This window comes from Neophocaena asiaeorientalis, unplaced genomic scaffold (genome assembly GCF_003031525.2).
Source record: "Neophocaena asiaeorientalis asiaeorientalis breed wild unplaced genomic scaffold, Neophocaena_asiaeorientalis_V1.1 scaffold119, whole genome shotgun sequence".
Classification (NCBI taxonomy): Eukaryota; Metazoa; Chordata; class Mammalia; order Artiodactyla; family Phocoenidae; genus Neophocaena; species Neophocaena asiaeorientalis.
In genome coordinates this window covers 9,341,306-9,361,951 of record NW_020175821.1, presented here as the reverse complement: position 1 = coordinate 9,361,951, position 20,646 = coordinate 9,341,306, and the positions used below count along the sequence as shown (strand labels likewise).

Genomic DNA, 20,646 nt, shown 5'->3' with positions numbered 1-20,646 from the left:
TTTTTTTTTTTTCGGTACGCTGGCCTCTCACTGTTGTGGCCTCTCCCGTTGCAGAGCACAGGCTCCGGACGCGCAGGCTCAGCGGCCATGGCTCACGGGCCCAGCCGCTCCGCGGCATGTGGGATCGTCCCGGACCGGGGCACGAACCCGTGTCCCCTGCATCGGCAGGCGGACTCTCAACCACTGTGCCACCAGGGAAGCCCAGACATTTCTTAATTCAATAAAATATTTTAGTACTTTTGCTGCTAAACCGAGTACCCATCTTCATCTTGAACAGAGGCTTAAAGCCCTCTTTAGACAGAGTATTAGTACTCCTTGAATGACCCCTTCTTGACTTTGGAGGTAAGAAATGAGATGTAAATGGTATTAAAGTTATGGTGAGTTTACTAGGTTATTTGGTTTCTTCTTGGGCTAATTATGGATCTTAGGACATCTTCAGTATTAGACTGGATAACTCTTTCCCTGTTCTGGGAACGGATTGATCATGTGAAGTACTCATATTGGAAGGCAGAGTGGTAATCAATATTGTAGGCTGAGGTCACTGACAGGGGCCGAAGACAATCATGTGTGAAATTTAGGATAAATTGCTTTTGGGTTTTTGTCTGGATTTACTAAGACAGGGGAGTTGTTTGGGCAAATGATGCCTCTTTGGGGTCTCTTTGAAGTGACCATCTAATGAATCAAGGAAAGGGCAGTTAAATCCCTCTCAGTGAGAAGATCAAAAGTGGAATGGGAAACAGTTACATGTCATAAGCCAAGGGCTATCAGTTGACCTTTCTTAAGCATGGGGAGAGGAGGTTGGATACTTGGGAAGTTTTTGTTGTAGAGTGACCTTTTTTATCCTTTCACTTTTTCTTCCTTTTTCTCCTTATCCTCAGTTTCTATAGGCCTGTTCTTGCTTAATTATTCAGCATTGTATCTCATAATTTCATCCTTGAATCTCTCTTTTCTTGAACAGCTAGGGAAGTAAAATAATCCCATTCTCTTATGAAAAGATCTTTGAATTCATTTCCTTTTCTCTTGTATGGTATTATCTACTTTCTCTACTTAACAGGAGTTAAAAGATACAGAGATGATTCACACCTACTGATAATTTCAGCATATCTTTTAGCCTTATGTGTCCCCCCGCCCCCCGCCATCAAATCTTTTACCAAAGGTTGGGTTTCATATGTTTCCTGTTTCGTTAAGTTGACGAGGATGCCAATGAGTAAAAACTGCCAAAAAGTGAGCCGACAAAAGAAGAATCCAAGGGCTTAGTCAAAGGATGGGCAAAAACGTGGCACACGTACCACTACTCTCCCCTCCCGTGTCAGGGAAAACAGTGCTAATCAATCACAAGACTCCTACTGAGCCTGAATGTGGCCTCAGAATTCTTGCCAGTGTTGCTTTCTGCCCATTCCCTCCCAGTATCAGGGCATCCAAGCTGAAACCTATTTTATTTTCTTAATGTAAGATATACAAACATACCTCCAGGGCTTTAAGAGTTAACTATGATTGAGAAGTAATATCTGTAATATACTAGCATTTTTCTTTTCTTTCTCTTAAAAGAGGGACTACCATAATGCCATCTGTAGAGAAGAAAATCTGATTTGATAACTGACATTGCTATAGCCAACCATGTCTGAGACTTAGTTATATGTTTCAGGTAATGGTAAGTGTTATGGATAAAATATTTCAGAGAGAAAATGTTGGCAGAGGGGCAGTGGCAGGAAGGCTTCTCTGCTGGAAGGATATGTGAGTAGAAACCTGAATGGTGTGAGGAAATCAGTTACATGATGACCTGGGGGACAGAATTCCAGCCTAAGAAACACCAAGTATAAATCTCACCAAGTGAGATTAGCTTACAGAACGACAAGAAGGTTGAGATGGCAGAATGAATGAAGTGAGTAAGGGAGATGGGGAGAAAGAGGTAGACGGGTCAGGTCAGGTGAGGTCCTTTAAGGCCAGGAGTTTGCCTTTCTTTCTTTCTTTTTTTTTTTTAACTTTTATGGGAAGCCATTGGAGGATTTTGATTTGAGGAATTGTGTGACATTTTAAAAGATCCCTTGGATGCTTTGGGATAATATTAGGGAGGCAGGAGTGAAAAAGTGAGACGAGCTGGGAGGTTATTTCAATTGCCCAGATGAGAATAGATAGTGGCTTAGACTGGGTGGTAATGACATACGAAGTGGTCAGATGCAGGATGCCATTTGGTGTTTCATCAAATAGGTCTTGTTCTTAACAGTGTGGAATGTGAGAGAAGGAGAGGACTCAAGGATGAAGCAGGTTCTTTTGGAGGGGAGGGGGCGTGCAGCTTGCAGGATCTTAGTTCCCTGACCGGGGATTGAACCCGGGGCCACAGCAGTGAAGGCACCGAGTCCTAACCACCAGACCACCAGGGAAGTCCCAGGGATGAAGCAGGTTCTTAATCTTAGAAACTGAGTGAATATTGATGCCATTTGGTGAAGTGGGAAAGACTGAGGAAGGAGCAAGGTTTGGAGGAGAATCACGAGTTTGGGATCTGTATTAGTCATGTAGTGAATCATCAGTGCCTGTGTGAGACAGGAGAGGGAGAGGTCTGGCTGGATACATTAACTTGGGAGCCATTAGAATTTAGGTGGTATTTAAAATCTGGGGGCTGAATGAGATGACCAAGGGAGTGGGTGAAGATGGAGAAGAGGGTGCAGTACAGATCTTTGGGGTGTTGAAACATTGAGAGCTGTGGCTCTCAACGGGGTAACATCTAGCAATGTCTGGAGACATTCTTAGTTGTTACAATTGCTGGGGGGAGGAGGGCGGGGCGCTACTGGTAACTAGTGGTTAGAGGCCAGAGATGCTACTAAATATCCTACAAGGCACAGATCATCATCACATAATGTGGAATGATCTGACCTCAAATGTCGATAGTACTAAGGTTAAGAACCCTGATGTAGAAGTAGGGAGGGCAAGGAGCCAGCAAGAGTGACTAGTGAACTAGGACGAAAATTGGAAGAGTGCTAAGGATGGGATTTCTAGAAAGGAATTTCAAAACAGAGAAAAATGTGTGTTCACCTCTGCCTGATGCTACTGAGAAGTTGCATGAGAGGAAGACTGGGAATTGATCACTGGATTCAGTAAGATAGAGGATTTGGGGATGCATCCATAGGATTCAAGATTCCTTTGAAGGCTAATATAGTCAAATGATGAGATTTATACATTTTCCTAAAATCAAGTACTTGTTAAAGAAAGCCGACCCCCACTTTTTTTTTTTTTTTAGCCACAGAGGCAATACCAAATGAAATTTTTGGTATTTTTATTGTTTAGCCTTTGTGAAGTACTGATTTCAACTGACTCTGGTTAGCTTAATCAAAACAGGAATTTATTTGTAAAATACTATGGTATTTTTATGAAGTCAAGGAAAAATGGATTAATTGAGTGTTGGGCCGGGTGGCAACCATAAATCTCTGCTCATAAGCAAGATTTCATGGACCTTTTCTATCATTTACGTGACCTGGATACAATTGACTCTCAGTCTCTTTTTCCTGGTTTATTTATTTATTTATACAAAAGAAATACATTAGCATTAGCTTGGGTCAGATAGCTGTTTTATGACCAGTCCCTTCTTTTTTTTTAATGATACCCTTTTAATTAATTAATTAAAATTTATTTATTTTTGGCTGTGTTGGGTCTTCGTTGCTGTGCGCAGGCTTTTCTCTAGTTGCGGCGAGCGGGGGCTACTCTTTGTTGCAGTCCGGGCTTCTCATCGCGGAGGCTTCTCTTGTTGCGGAGCACGGGCTCTAGGCGCACGGGCTCAGTAGTTGTGGCTCGTGGGCTCTAAAGTGCAGGCTCAGTAGCTGTGGCGCACGGGCTTAGTTGCTCTGCGGCATGTGGGATCTTCCCGGACCAGGGCTCAAACCCGTGTCCCCTGCATTGGCAGGATGACTCTTTACCACTGCGCTGCCAAGGAAGCCCGACCCATCCATTTTGAAAAGTCCAGATCACATTTGCTGCTCAGAGCTCCCCCCACCCGCCCTGCTGCCTTAGGTTCTCGGAGTAGTTCCCAGAAAAGCGAGAACAGTGAAGGGACAGGCCAACATTCTAGAGATGCTACCAGAGATTTTACTCCTTTATCCTACATATCTGTACATCCAAGCAGGTCCTCAATAACTTTGCTCTAATTTTACCATGTATAACCACAACACTTCTTCCTTTACAGGAGATAACACACTTGTACAGTTACTGGATCCAGAAGTGATATCATGAGGACCCTGTTCTTTGAGTTCACAGTCACTGAATAGTGTTCATTTCTCCTCTTGTCCCATCATGATCCATTTAAATATTTTGCAACTTATAAATCAAATGAATATTTTTATTGCAATTAATATACCCTATATGTTAGTGAGACCCCCCAAACAAGGAGGGGGCAGAAAGAGAAAAAGTTAATAGTATTAATTGAAGGAATAAATAGGAAGAATTCATCAATCTCTAGATATCCCAAGAGTATGTAAGAAAATACAGGTTTAGTCAAGATTCCCTGTTTACCTAATCGCAAGGTTATAAACTACACTGAGTCATTACCCGTTTCAAGTTGTTCTTGCCTTTAGCCAGCATTTCAGTGGGTCTGAACCTTTATTTCTGAGAGGTCTCAACCTTCACCAGTCCAGCCTAGATAACATTATGAGAGTCTCCTGCTAACCTGTCCTCCAGATTCCTCTCATACCCACAGAATCCTCAACAATCCTGTTTCCCTCTGATGGGATAAATCATGCTAGCTATTAATCAAAACCCCTGCCCCACCCCCTTTTCTTTTTTGCCTGTTCTTTTCCTGGTGGGAGGAGCTCAAACTAGCCCAGAGGAAATCTGTTTCCAATTCTGAGAGATGACTCCTGCCCCCGACCCCTGCCCAGTGCATTTGGCAATGAAACATCCCCAGCACCCAGACCACTGGTCCTAGACTCATTTACTCTTAACCGCTCAGTTTCTAGTCCCCTGTACAGGCAGTGAGACAGATAGCATCATTTATTAATCACCAGAATAGAACGTGGACTTCATGTTTTGGAGAGCTCCCCAGCTTACAAAGTGCTGGCTCACAGGGCACTTCCACTGTCTCTGAGAATCCTCGGAGAGGGTCAGTCTAACTCTGCTTAACACGGAAGCCATCACAGTGAGATTTCAACACTCTTGTTGTTTTTTCTTTTAGTGGAGCAAATATTAAGATTCAAAATAGCCTTGGTTTAAAAATAGAAATTATTTTTTAAATTTCTGCAAAGAAAACGGCCTCAAATCCCTTCAGCAAAGTAACACCTTTATTAATCTACATCAAATTATCCAACTTTTCCTTTACTGTCTTGTCCTTTCAGTTAATTCACACTATCCTTGATTCCATGGCAAATTATAGAACTATTTTAGAATACAGTTAGCTGGAAGACATTGCTGCAGGAGTGGTAATGGTAATGGTAATATGCTGCTGTATATTACCAGCTTCCCGAGTAATTGTGTTTTCATTTCCTCTCGTCGTTCTCAGTAGAACCATCTTGGGTACATGTCATGTTTTAATTGTGCTGCATTCTCTAATATATCATTTCCTCTAACCTCATACCAGGGTGGTCGTGGCTCTCCTTAGGAATTTTCTGCCTTGCTGTCATTGACAGACATGACTGTCATTTCAAATAAAGGAAGAGAAAATAAACTATTTGGTGCATCCCTTCATTAGCAACGAGTCACTGCAGTGCCTCAGGCTAATATTTTAAATGATAAGTTGTGAACATTTGTCAAGAAAGTCCACATCTATGTACATAAATCATATGTAGGCCCACGGTAAAAAACCTTACACCTGAAATACTTGTCAGCACAATACAAGTCAGTCTAATCCTCTTTGTTCTTGTGAAGCCATTATTGACAGTCTTGTGCCTATTTATAATTTCTCAGCAATGCTAGACTCAGAGGTTCCTGTTCTATTATTTGTTTGGTGGAATCATTCCAGGGAATATTTATCTTGAACTTGAGTGTATTGATAAGTTCTTCTGGGCTGAAAAATATCTGATGAACTCAATTCTATTCTTAGTATAGATTTAGCTCACGTTATGGATCAATTGCTTTCCTGAAAGATTTGCCTATGAAGTTAATTTCCTTCCAGTAAATTGATGTTTCTACTGACATGCATTTTATTTATTTTTTATTTATTTATTTTTTTATTTTTGCGGTACGCGGGCCTCTCACCGCCGCAGCCTCTCCCGTTGCGGAGCACAGGCTCCGGACGCGCAGGCCCAGCGGCCATGGCTCACGGGCCCAGCCGCTCCGCGGCACGCGGGATCATCCCGGACCGGGGCACGAACCCGGGTGCCCTGCATTGGCAGGCGGACTCCCAACCACTGCGCCACCAGGGAAGCCTCCCGACGTGCATTTTAAATTGGAGCTGTGTTTTCTGGTAGACAGTAGCCCCCAAACATAGTAAAATCACATTTGAGATTATAGCAGTCCCTTCATGGGGGAGAAAAAAAGGCAATTTTCAGATAGTGATAAAATGTAAAAACAAGTTATTAAATTGAAGATAATTAGGGTTAATTTTATGTTTGACTAAATGGATTCAAAGTATAAAGGAGAAGAAGCCATGATAACTTAGCTGAACAAAACATTCTGTAAAGACCCTGCGTCCTCTAATACTTTACGGCAGGAAAACATGAAATTCTTTTTGGTGGCTTAGGTTTTGTTTGCTTTTTTCTCTTTTTTTAAATTTTTTTTTTCCTTTGGAGATATACTTGCTGAAGGAAGAATGAGAAACAACTGAAATATTTAAAAATGAATCAAATAGAATATGAGAACATATTATTGAACTGTTAATTTGAACTTGAAAGTGAACCCTTTGGAGAAATGAAGTTTCTTTTTGCCTTCCACAGGATCTAATTCAGCACCGAATAAAGAGTAATAACTCTAACAGCAAGGGTGTATATAGTGTTTATGGTGTTTAGTTTCCCACTTTTTAAACTATAAATTATACTTTGATGGTCATCTTATAATATTTCTTTATAATAGATCTTGAATAACAAAATGATTATTCTTCTAGGATAGAGTCACACAAGTCAATTTTTATTGGTTAAAGGGCAAGAACAGGGCTTCCCTGGTGGCGCAGTGGTTGAGAGTCTGCCTGCCGATGCACGGGACGCGGGTTCGTGCCCCGGTCCGGGAGGATCCCGCATGCCGCGGAGTGGCTGGGCCCGTGAGCCATGGCCGCTGAGCCTGCGCGTCCGGAGCCTGTGCTCCGCAACGGGAGAGGCCACAACAGCGAGAGGCCCGCGTACCACAAAAAAAAAAAAAAAAAAAAAAAAAAGGGTGAGAACATATTTAACATTTTGGAATAGGTGTCAGCAAACTTTTTCTGTGAAGAGCCAAAGAGTAAATATTTTTGACTTTGTAGGCCATAGGGTCTCTGTGGCTTCTTCCTCCTCCCCTTCTGCCTGCCCTTCCCTATTCCCCTCCTGATTCACACCCCCCCTTGCCTCTTTCTCCTTTTTCCCCTCCTTCAAAAATGGAAAAAATGCAAAAACCATTCTTAGCTCATGGACTGTACAAAAACAGGCTGTGTGCTGTATCTGGCTGCTGGGCCAGAGTTGTCAACCCCTGTTTCAGATATATATTGCCAAATAGCTTTTCAAGGATATATACCAACTTACTCTCTCACCAGGAATCTTTGAGAGTATTTATTTCAGAGTAGTTTCCTTGTATTGTTTTCATATTTATATGAGGACATTCATTCTAGATTATTTTTCAAAATGTCCAGTTTTAACATTTATTACTGTTTCTTTGGTCGCGGAAGTTTAATACTCTAGGTCCAGTTCAAAATATTCCACTAAAGACATTCATTTGGTGAGGCACTGAAATCAAATAAATCCATTTCTAATGTGTGAGAACTTAAAAAATGGTCAGGAAGCACTCTCAGCTTCCTGCCTCACGAACCATGACTAAGTTCCCTAGTGGAAGCCTCCCTCCTCTGGACACTAAGATCTCTGAACCCACCAAGCCCAAGGTTGCAAGGATAGGAAGTAAAAATTATGCAAGTGATTAATTAGGTGTAATAGTGTGAGGGGGCCTCTCTCACTTCTATTTTTGGTCCACAGACCTGTGTATTCTGGGAGAATGAGCACCAAATTTTTCCTTCTAGTTGAAAGCATATACTGTATCTTTGGGGTAATTGCAGAGATTTGTGACACCATCAAAGATTTGAAAGATGCAGGGATGGTGATTCATACCATACTCCCATTTAAATTCTCTTTTGGCTAGTGAGAAAACAGATGGCTTTCAGAGAATGTCTGTATTATTCTAAGCTTAATTACATGGGGATGCAAATTGCAAGCACTGTTTCAGATATGGTATACTTCCTGAGTATATCAGCACAGCCCCGAGAGCTGATATGCATTTATTGATACAGAAATGCTTTATTTTCATACCAATCAATTCATCTTCATCTGGAAGGGACGGCAGTATACTTGTCACTGGCTTACTTTAGGGTATGACAGTTTACCTTTTCTCTGTCATAAAATCGAAAGGAGTTTGATCATTTTGATAGCGCTTAAAATATTATACTGGCCTATTACATTGCTGCTATTATGCTGACTGGGTATGGGAAGCATCAGATAGCAAGTACCCCAAATGCCTTAATAATACAAAAGCATGCTAAAAGGTATGAAATAAACCCCATTCCTGATTCCAATTACTCTATCAGTCAGAGTCCTGGCAGAAAATAGATGGTATATTCAAAAGGGTTTAAACTGAAAATAACTTAATGAAGAGATTATGTCCAGACCAATTAAGAAAACCAGTGTGAGTTTGTGAGGTTCCCAGAAACTAGCAGCAGCAAAAAGTCATTACCAGCCCTAGGCCTGAAGTGGGAAAGGGCAGAGACAGAATTACAGGAAGCTGGCAAGAACTGGAGGCATGGAACAGGGCCAGGTGGCAAAGATATGGTTGCTAAAGAAGAAGCCAACTTTAAAAATCTTGATCCAGCAGGTCTGAAGTGACACAACCTCTTTCTCCTTTTGCTGTCCACTTTCTTGCTTTTTATGTGAGGTGTTCTCCTCAGCTGTCTCATAGTCATTGGTTGTACATGCTTAAGTTCTGGAGATCAAAAAGCTTTTTGGAAGCTCTGAGTGCCCATGAAAGGATACTGGATTTGAGCTTCACTCTAGGATGATATGGGATAGCTGTTTATCAAGGAGCCTCAAATATTACTATCTCCATGTTCTTTCTCTTAAGCTAGTCATGTTTCTCCTAGAATAATATTCCAGTACCTGCCTAGCCCTAGAAACTAACAGTTTTCTTGGAGCCTAGTGGGGTAAAAAAAGCTAAAACCTTAGCATGTAGCATTTAAGAAGAAGATGGTTATGGAATTCTCTGTTTTCTATGAGTTAACCATACATCAATTCTGCCTGATATCCCCCAGTCCAGAGAATAAATGTTAAGATGTTGACCAAAGTGGGAGAGGGGCAGTCACTTGTTGGTAAGTAAGGCTATAAATTGCCTTCTGATCACTGCTTTGGCTGCATCCCCAATATTTTCTAATTTCCCTTGTGATTCTTCTTTGACTTACGAAGTTATTTTGAAGTATGGTGTCTAATTTCTAAATATTTGGGATTTTCCAGATAGCTTTCTGTTATTAGTATCTAATTTAATTCCACTGTGGTCAGTGAATATGTATTTTGATTCTTTTAAATGTATTGCCTTATTTTATGGCCCAGTATATGGACTGTTTCGGTAAATTCCATATGCACTTGAAAAGAAAATGTATACTGTAGTTATAGGATGGAGTATCTTATAAATATCAGTTAAGTAAAATCAGTGGCAATGTTGTTTAATTCTTCTATATTCCTGTCAATTGCCTGTCACCCTGTCCTGTTAATTACTAAGAGAGGAGTGTTGAAATCTCCAAATTTAATTGTGAATATATATATATTTCTCAGTTCAGTTCTGATAGTTTTGCTTTATGTATTTTGAAGTTCTGTGGCTAGGTACAAAGAAATTTAGGACTGTTAATATCTTTTTTTGATGAACTGTCTCCTTTATCATTATAAAATTTCTCTCTTTATCCCTGGTAATATATTTTACTTTGAAGTTTATTTTTGTCTGATATTAATATAACTACTCAAGCTTTCTGTGATTAATGTTTGCATGATATAGCTTTTCCCAACCTTCTATTGTTAACCTATTTATAATTTTACATTTAAAATGAGTTTCTTATAAATAACATATAGTTGAGTCTTGCTTTTTTTATCCAGTTTGATAAACTCTGGCATTAAATTGGAGAGTTTAAGTGATTTATATTTAATGTAACTATCAGTGTGGTTGAGTTTTAGTCTACCTTCCATTTTTTGGGTTCCCTTTTACATAACTTTTGTCTTCTTTTGGATCAAGTACTTCTAGGATTCCACTTTGTGTCCATGTCCACTGTTGGAGATACCATTTTAAAAAACTGTTTGCTGTAGAGTTCATAATATGTAACTTTAATTTATCACAATCTATTTTAAATATTATTATGCCACTTCATATAAATGTATGACTCTTAAAACAGAATATTTCCATTTCTCTCTCTTGGATATTGTGCTGTTGTCAACATTTTATATATACATATGTTATAAACCCCAGAATACATTATTTTGCTTCAGTTAATTATATCTTTAAATAACTTCAATAATGAGAAAAACGTCTTGTGTATTTACTCACATGTTTATCAGTTTTGGTGTTTTCCAAATTTTCTTCTGATTTTTTTTTCCCTTTGCCTGAAAAAATGTATTAACACTTCCTGTGGTCTAAGTTAGCTGGAGATAAATTGTCTAGCTTTTAAGTTTCTGAAAAAGACTTTATTTTTCTTTCATCTTGGAAGATATTTTCACTGGATATAAAATTCTAGGTTGACTTTTTAAAACTCTCTTATTCAGCACTTTTTACCTTTCTTCACTTTAAAGTTGTCATTTCATTTTCTTAATGCTTGCATATTTTGACAAGAAGTCTGTAATTATTTTTTTCTTTGGTTTTCTAAACATAATTTTTTTCTTTTTTACAATACTTTTCATCACTGGTTTTTAGCAATTTTACTTATTATGGCTTTCTTTTGTGTTTATCTCCCTTTAGGTACATAGAGCTTCTTTGATCTAGGGGCTTGTAATTTTTATCAAATTTGGAAAATTTTCAGCCAGTTTTTCTTTAAATATTTTTCTGTCTCTCTTAGACCCCTGCTTCTAATTTTACATATATTAGACTGCTTGACAATGCCCCATAGGCCACTGGGGCCCTATTAATTATTTTCAGTCCAGAAATCACCTCTTAGCTGGAAACCAAGGCAATTTATGAGGCTCACTTCATTTGTTGTACCTCTTTCCAGGATTATAATACTGCATTGTTTGCTATCAAATATCTAAAAATACTTGTTTCCTATATTTTGTTTAGTTTTCAGTTGTTTATGGCAGGAGGTTAATTCCAGGCTCTGGGTTCAGAACCGAATTCTCCTACTTACAGTTTGACCCTGGGCAAAGTTAATGTCTCTATTTCATTAGTTTTCTCATCTTTAATACTTTACACCTAAGTTGCAGGATTATTGTGAAGATTCTTAGTAATGTGTAACATATATAAAGTGTGTGATGCATAGTAAATGTCCCATTTGTAGGATGTTACTTACCCTTAAGAAAATGAATTTGTGGAGAGAGAAAGTGATAATCAGGCCTCAGCTAAGGTTGTTGGGATAAAGTGCCAGGCTCCTCTTCAGTACTAATGCCTGGGGGAAGAAGGGAGATAGAAAAACTCTGTTGCCTATGTTGCCCAAGACACCTTGGCAGAAGGGTTCATTAAAAACACTTGCTGTTTCTAGGACGCCACTACTTAGCTACTCTGCTGAAGAACTCATCACTTCAGTTCCAAATCACTGAGTGGTCAAGATAGTCTCCAAACCTTTCTGGTTAGAAGGACAAAGGTCACTGATAGACAACTAGACCAGCCCCATTGGCTCTGTGAAGTCAATTGTTGGTCAAACAGCTGGGATGGGGCTAAGGCTCAGGTAGGAACTAACTCTGTAATATAGCAATTTCTCTCAGAATTTAATATTAGAAAAACCTTTGTCAGCCCATAGGATCAGTGTTTCTTCCTTCTGATGATAGGGGTGAAATAACTAAATGCTCTTTCATTCTTGCTTTGTAAGGACACTCAAAGCCATATTTTGTTCTTAATCTCTTAAATGTTTACCCTTAACATGGGCATATGTGCCTTCTTTTTTTCTTTGTATCAGTCTTGTTATGTATATTCATTTTTTGGTGAATTTCTTAAGATCATTTCTTTTTGGAAAGAGATTTTAAAAAATTGTTTATTATATATTTTATTATTCAAGGCTTAGTATTTTGTACTGCCTTAGCTATTAATATAATTGGTAATTATGTCATACCTCTTCAAGAGTTGGGTTCCCCATTGGTGCAACTATCCCCATAATAACTGGAACAATGTGACATAAAAAGAAAAAAAGGCTATTCACATTTATTTATAATGAATACTATAAGAAATGTTTTCATTCTTGTTCTTCAATATTTTTTGTTAATAAGCAAGTATATTCCTCATGACCAAACATACCAAAATGTGTTGATAACCTAGGCATTTGAAGTACCAATATCAATTTCTTCAGCATTTACTATCTGTGAATGGACAGAGGTTCTTAATGTCTCAGCGAACGTTACAACCTTCCAGATCTGATCCTTTCTTGATCTTTTCTGCACCAAACCTTACTTAGGTGCACATGCTCCTACCTTGTATCCTTTCTAAGGCAGAGTGACTCAGCAGCCTTTGTGCTACTTTAAGTACATGCCCCTGTTTTCAGGTGTTAAAATATCCAGTATAACTATAGCCACAGTTCAGTTTCCTGGCTTGAGTACTATTTGCCTCTCATCTAACATTTGTATTCTTTATAGGAAAAGATCATGGAAAGAGGTTAATGTAATAATCATAAAAAAAGATATTGATGTACCTCTTTAAAAAGCGATTTCATTTACAGCTATGCCTATAAATAGTTTCATTCATGCTGTAGGCTCCTGTGTTTGACCTTCGGGGAAGATGTGTCATAGGGTGTCTATGAAGTTCCCTGAGGAGCTGCACTTTTTGGAGATGATCAGCCACTTACTGGGAGCTATTGCATTTGATGATGTGAATTCTATTTTTAGGACTTGAACAGATTTGGGATCTGCTGTGCTGCTGTGAATTCTTATGAGCTTAATTTTTCTCCTCTGTATCTTCTTTGACAAGAAAATAGTCCTTAACATGAGTATGTGATGTGTAATATGTCCTCAACGTAAACAGCCTTCTCTTTTTTTTTACGTACCCCGTCAATTCATCACACCCACTCCAGGAAAAGTTTTCTGGAGGAAAACAGTTTTGAGCACAGCTAAATACCAGGCATATTCTTATTATGTTCATTTTATTAATGAGGAAATGATTCAGGGAAGTTTAGTAATGCCACTAAGGTCAAAGAATTAGTAAAGGTCACAGTTAGGAATCAATCCCACCTGTCAAATGGTTCACGTCTCCTACTTCCTCAGACCTCAATATTCCCATCTGGGAATTGGCAGTAGTATCCTTCTCTAAATAGCCTGAAAGATTTCCCTGGAACCTGGATTTTAGTTCTGCCTTTGCCACTAGCTGGGTATGTTGGAACTATCGCAATCTTCCTGGATTTCTGTTCCCTCAACTATAAAATGAGCAGTAGGTGGGGAGATACATAAGATCCTTCTGACTCTAAATTCTATTGTATTTTATTTGAATTTGCCCATAATTTTAGAAATCCAAATAACACTGCATTTGTTTGATGGAATTGAATGCTTTCTTCATAGGCTGTGAAATTGACATGCCTACTCCCCCTGTCTGTCCTATTTCTGGATCTACCCACAGCCCTCCATACCTCTGTACACCTTCCACCTGTCTGTCCTTGCTCATAATTTCTCTCTCTACATACTTCTCACGAGGAGAGTTAGAGGCTGGGATGGATAGATAAGATGTTTTCTCAGAGTTATAGCTACCTAGCTTGTTTAGTAACATTATATCATTAAATATCACAAGGAATGAAAATGGGGACAGTGGGATTGCTGAGGGTTGATCTCTAACTGACAGATAGCAGCCATGAGAATTTACTTTTGCCAAAGCTCTGTCTTCCTAGATATAGACATGAATAATTACACACAAGCACACACCCTCTTTACAAGTACTTAATAATGTCACTTTCCATTAGCTACACATCTAGATTGCTGTCTCTCTTGCTTGTAAGTACATGTTTGAATAACATAATGGAAGACAACCTGTCTCCCTTTACATTATCAGTTCTGATATTCATAGTTGAGAAAACTTCACCTCTTTGGATATAAGTCAAGTATGATGGATGGCCTTGAGAGCTACAGCATAGGAACAAAAACTCATGAGAGTTTCAGGCTGAGGGTTTTTTTTTTTCCCTCTTCTTCTTTTGGAGGTATAACACTCCATCACTGCTGTCAAGTGAGGGCTCAGTATAATGAGAAAGTTAGAGGAGAAAGGCTGAAAGCCACTGTAATTTTGTTCCTTAGGGACTTTTGTCCAAATCTGATTATATAGTATATTTGCAAACTTCTCTTTGGAAGTTGGTGTGTATGTGTGTGTGTGTGTGTGTGTGTGTGTGTGTGTGTGTGTGTGTGTGTATGTGTGATAATTAAAGCCAGTGCCTGGTAAATAAGGTTATTATTTTTAATGAAATGTAGTTTGTGTGTGGATTGTGGTATGAATGAGGAAATGGGTAGGCTGTGAATTTTTACCTGAGTTTTTTCAAAACCTAGTATAGTGAATAACTGTTTTTAGTACAAATTATAAAATAAAACTGTTGTAGCCTTTAAGTCCTCTCAGGTGAAATGGTTTAAAGTTTTTATAGGTATAGTGTTTCTGGGGGCAGATGATGGAGTGTATAAGGCAGCTATTTCAACAAATAAAACCCAAGTCTTGATGGCTCATAGCAAATATTTATTGTTCTCATTCATTGGTCTAAGAGTTGGCAAGGTTCACTTGATCTGATCTGGGCTCAGCTGTGTCTGGCTCCAGGCCGCAGGACTGGGTTTGGGTCTGCTCTATGTGTCTTAAGTCCAGGCTCCCTAGGACGTGCTTGTCTTGTGGTGATGGTAGAAACGCAAGGCAGGGTGTAAAAACACACAATACCTCTTAAGGTGTTGGCTCAGAACTGGCACACTGTCACACTGCCCACATTCAATTGGCCAAAGCCAGTCCTCACAGGGCCAGATCCAACATCCGTGGACCCAGTGTCCATGGACACGGGGAAATATATAACATCTGTGCCAGTGGGAGGAGCTACAAAGGCAACTGGAAAAGGCCTTTGGTGCATAATCACAAGGTAGGAAGGAAGTGAAGACATGGGAACGATAAACCAATGTGCCTCAGGTAGGGAGACTTATTCCATTGGGGGAAGATGAGCTATGGAGACTGCCTCCAGTTTTAAATGGCACATCACCTTTCCTTTCTGTCTGCTTCCATTGTGTTGATAATTGACAGCAAAATCCTAGTCTGATGTTGTAGGTTAGCATCAGGAAGTGCAGCTCATCTGGGAAAAGCACAGACTTTCAAAGTGGTCTCGAGGTAAGTTGCCTTTCCTGTACTGTGACTGTGCTGTATGTTGTATTAACAGGTGGTCAGCTGTGGAATTAACCTGTGTATGTATGTGTGGTCCATCAAGCTGTTGAAATGTTTTTGAGAAACAAAATAACTAATAAATATTCAAGAGAAATTAGATTTATAGTATATGCACATGAAAGGGGAAGACATGATTAAGTTGATAAGACTGTTTTAAGCTTTCCATAAAATGTTCAATGAAAATCTAATACCTCAAAATCTATTTGCATCAGAAAATTAAATGCCATTTGACTGTTCTGACAGAATATACTTACCTAACTTCAGGTCATTTTTATCTCTCTTTATTAAATGTATTCAGTTGAAGAGAGCAGTGTGGTCACTATCTATTTTAATAGACATAGACATGTGCTTTATTTTTGACTGTTCAAAAAACTTGAGTTGGTATTATTAAAACTCTCCTTATATACTTTTTAATATTCTTTTGCATTATGGTTTATCATAGGATATTGAATATAGTTCTCTGTGCTATACAGTAGGACCTTGTTGTGTATCCATTCTATATATAAAGGAGTGGAAAGTTGGGGTTAGCAGATGTAAGCTATTACGTATAGAATGGATATACAAGGTCCTACTATATGGCACAGAGAACTATATTCAATATCCTATGATAAACCATAATGCAAAAGAATATAAAAAAGAATGTATATATATGTACATATATATACATATTCGCTTTGCTGTACAGCAGAAATTAACACAACATTGTAAATCAACTATACTTCAATTAAAAAATTAATTTAAAAAGACTTACTTTATGAGTTTATGTCCTTTGTAATGGTGAATTTGTCCAGTGCCCTCACCTACTTTGTCAGACTTTTGAGAAGAACAGTTTTGTTACTTATTTCTGCCCTTGGTCTTTCCTGTCCTAAAGATCCTTCCCCAAATAACTACGCATCATGGCTTTACCTTGCATGTTTGCTTCATAGGGATATTGTCTGGTTAAAATTAGGTATTAGAAACTGATTCTTGAAAAATAAGACTACTTCTAAACTGAAGTTACTTTTCATCATTTCTGCCTAAACTTCACGTTGTCTTTCCTCTGCATAAAGTGAGCTGGATTGCATCCCACACCTGTTCATGCAGTGGTGGACAGCCACGGCAGGTGTGTGGGTACGTTTGCATGTGTGTCTGTATTTTATCTAAGGACACGAGATCCTTGTAATTGTGGGCTTCACAACTCTCTTATACCTAAATGATGAACTTCTACTCACCAGACAATGTGCCTTTGATGATCTAGATATCTTACCTTAGGTGTTATACAGCATGTTCTCTGTGATGTATGTAGCATGTTTTATGTTGTTTTATGAATCTGTGTAAACTGTACCCAAAGCCAGCAGCTTTCCGAAATGAAAGTGAAAAGTGGAGGGATTTAAAATGAGGGATGTGATTAGTAATTAATACATTTCTGAAGATGAGGTAGCCTGGTGAGAGTACACCATAAATTTTAAAAGGCTTATTTCCTCTTTTCTTGCCAAAGATAACCAGAAATAGTCTAGGAGGGGGGATGAGCTATATAAATGGAAGTTATCTGAACAGAAATATTCTAGGAGGGGGATAAGCTTTATAAATGGAAGTTAAGAGGGGTCCGAGCTTTAATCTCTTCAGTCTCTTAAAGCATGGCCAGCACTGCCCTCCTCTTGGGGTCGCCATGAAGTCACAGTGGAGGAACTTAGCAGACTCCCTCCTCTCCGAGGTTCTTTATGCATTAGTCCTTTTCTATGTCTTCTGAGCAGGAGTGGGGGCACTCTGTAGCACATGAGGCCCTACACAAAAGCCCAGAAGAAAGTCTGTCTGGAGAGAGTAGTTAGAAAGAGGCGTATGGAAAACATGAGGCCAAGTTCCTGAAAAGACCCTCATTCTAACACATCTCGCTCAGGTGAAGAAAGAGCCTAGTTGTAACCTTCTGGGACCCATGTCTGCAGAGTTGATGTCCAAGGCCCTGGACCTTCATTTTCTCGGTGATCACAGCAAAGTGTTTTGTGGACAGCCTGCCAAAGGGCAACTGTAGAGACACTGTGACCTGCATCACCTTTCAACTTTAAAGTGCGATTAGAAACCAACCCATGGAACAGGCAAACAAAAAGCAAAACCTTGGCTGTTTTCAAATTTTCTTTCTTCTGAAATGCTACTCTAATATAAAGGAGAAGTGTGTCATCCCACAGTCCTTTTGTTAGTGGACTTACTCTCAGCTCAAGTTGCTTTAAGTCAGGTGTTCAACGTGGCGGAAGTCGTCTGGTTTTGGGTCCCTGCCAAAGAGACACTATTACAAGGATTAGGTGTAATAAACACCCTATCATATATCCAACAGTCATCTCTGTTGCAGAAGTGCACTGAGCCTAAACCCTGAACTTCTGCCTGGTTGCTTAATATTTTGCCAAGGTTGCTTACCGGGAATTAGAAAAGGTCTAGGAACCTGAGAGCTCTATGGGACTTTACAAGACCAGTGCTCTAACCCCTGAGCTATGGAGCCGACTGCTCTATGGGACTTTAGAGGTCATCTCGTGGTTTCCAAACAATATCATATTCAAGAGGAACGCTGGTGGCTTGCGACATGTCTAACGTGTGTCCCTTTAAATGGATTCTGTGGTCATGTAAGTTTGGAAAACACTCTTATACAGAGCTAAGTTTCTTTAGTAAAGGACATCTCAAGGTCTTTGATATGCTAACATGAATCGTGGCTCTGGGGATACGACATGTAGCTTTTCTCACACTCACTTGACCACGGAGTCCTTTTATTGTACAACAGTTACCGCCATCTTAATGCCAGGCAGAGGCCATGGAATCTAGTCATTAAGAGCACGCCCTCTAGTGTTTAGCTGCCTGGGTTCAATTCCTGGCTTTACCATTTACTGATCTTAGGATCTTGAGCAATTCGCTTCACTTCTTTGGACTTCAGTTTCCCCAACTAAAATGGGGACGCTAATGATACCTACCTATAGAGTTCTTTTTAAAACCGAAGAAAGGGGCTAAGAACAGTACCTGGCACATACTTGACTATTATCATCCTAACATAGTTCAGATAAGGACTAGCCTGATGCCCTCATTCTGGAGGTGAGAAAGTGAGTTCCAAGTAGTGTGTTCCAAGTAGTGTATTCATGCAGTGTCACTCATTCAACACACTGACCCAGCACCAATACGCACTTGCATGCATCGTGCATGGCAATTCTATCCCCAGAAATGAAGATGAACTTGGGGCAGTTCCTGCCCTGGAAGAACACACGCTAGTGACTTGGCTCAGGTGAGACCTTTTAGTAGTAAAGCCAACAACCAACTTTACAGTAGTAAAGTCCAAGTCAGGACTCCTGACTTCCGTCCTGCAGCTCATCCTCTGATTCTGTTCTGAAAGAGAATGATCTGTAGAGCCCGATTGGTAAGCAAGAAGAGGGAGCATGGAGTACAGCCAGTAGACTTATTTTTTTAATTGGATATGAGGGCATATATTTGAATTCATTGTGAGTGTGAGCCAGAAAAGGTATTCAAGAGAAACACTTTTAGAGAAAAGCAAACTCTAAAAATATTAACTAGAAAGGGAAGTCATGGGTGCTATGAAGTGGCCCACGTAGGAGTCCCCAGTTATGGCTGGCTTGATGTATTGGTCACCACTGTGTCACTAATGGTCTGCTCTGTTTGGTCTAGGCATCCCTTCTGAGGGCTTCCCCCGGGACTGCTTCAGTGAGCAGACAGCAGCTAAAGACCTTCCCAGCAGGGATGGAGGTGCATGGGTCCTGGCCTACAGAGCAGGACCAGCCTGTCCATTTCTGCTCCATGAAGAAAAAGAGAAGCCCAACAGAAGCAAATTGTGCTTGGATCTCCATGTAAGTAGAAATCTTTGTGTTTGCACTATGATTCTTTGCAATTGACAGAGGCTCAGTTAACATGCATTTAATGTAAAGTGTGTTTGTAAAGCTGCTGCAGCTACATTTTGTGTGAGTGTCGTCTAAAAACCAATCAGTCGCAGAAAACAGATATCGGTGAGCTGAAATTTGTGCACTAGAAAGTGACTGTGTCTACAGTCTATCTGAGCATTTACAGAGTGCTCTGCTTACATCAGTTTGCTGCCTAAACCTCATTGTGGGAGAACCCATTTGCTGCTCTTAATATCATTTTTCTAAAAATTCGAGAACATGTGTTAACTGACTGATAGGATCTGGATCCTGCAGTAAAATTCAAATAGACTGTCTTCCACATTCCTAAACCTTTCTTTCTCTGCAGCTGCTCAAATAACAGGTGAACAATTTGGCAGGAAATCTGTGGGATAGAGGATGACCCATTAGAAAAACAGCCTTCTCTTTCCCATTCATTCATCGATTCATTGACACAGAGGCCTTGACTGATCTGTACAAAGCAGTGGGCTGGGTTTTAGCTACTTCCACACCATAGGTAGCCTGATAGGATTGACCAGACTGTCACAATTGTCACCGCCCCTTCCTCACCTCCCCATTTCCCGTCAGAGATGGGGGTGAGCATTAGGAATCTAACAGGCACTTTTCTTTTTTTTTTTTGCTCTATTAACTTTAATGCCTGTTGATAGTCTTGTGTCCCTGATTTCTTTGGATGACTTCCAATTCGTTATTTTCAAGCCTGAAAGTATGGTTTTTTTTGTTTTGTTTTGTGTTTGCGGTACGCGGGCCTCTCACTGTTGTGGCCTCTCCCGTTGCGGAGCACAGGCTCCGGACGCACAGGCTCAGCGGCCATGGCTCACGGGCCCAGCTGCTCCGCGGCACGTGGGATCTTCCCGGACCGGGGCACGAACCCGTGTCCCCTGCATCGGCAGGCGGACTCTCAACCACTGCACCACCAGGGAAGCCCTGAAAGTATGTTTTTGATGAGTGTGGCCTGTAAGGTTCATATGGGTAGCAATTTTCTCAAGCAACCAAGAGCAGAAGAACCTTGCACTTTTCATAATCAAAAAACCATAGTTGGGCTTCCCTGGTGGCGCCGTGGTTGAGAATCTGTCTGCCAATGCAGGGGACACGGGTTCAAGCCCTGGTCTGGGAAGATCCC

The 20,646-nt window shown here is 40.0% G+C and overlaps 1 protein-coding gene across 1 annotated transcript in view; it reads left to right on the top strand.

The window, feature by feature from the left end:
- The window catches only part of FMN1 (formin 1), a 397,250-nt gene that overhangs the window by 61,730 nt on the left and 314,874 nt on the right, over window positions 1-20,646 (top strand). The window contains exon 2 of the mRNA XM_024732506.1: window positions 19,279-19,457. Coding sequence (XP_024588274.1) covers window positions 19,279-19,457 — 179 coding nt within the window. The remainder of the gene's footprint in view (window positions 1-19,278; window positions 19,458-20,646) is intronic.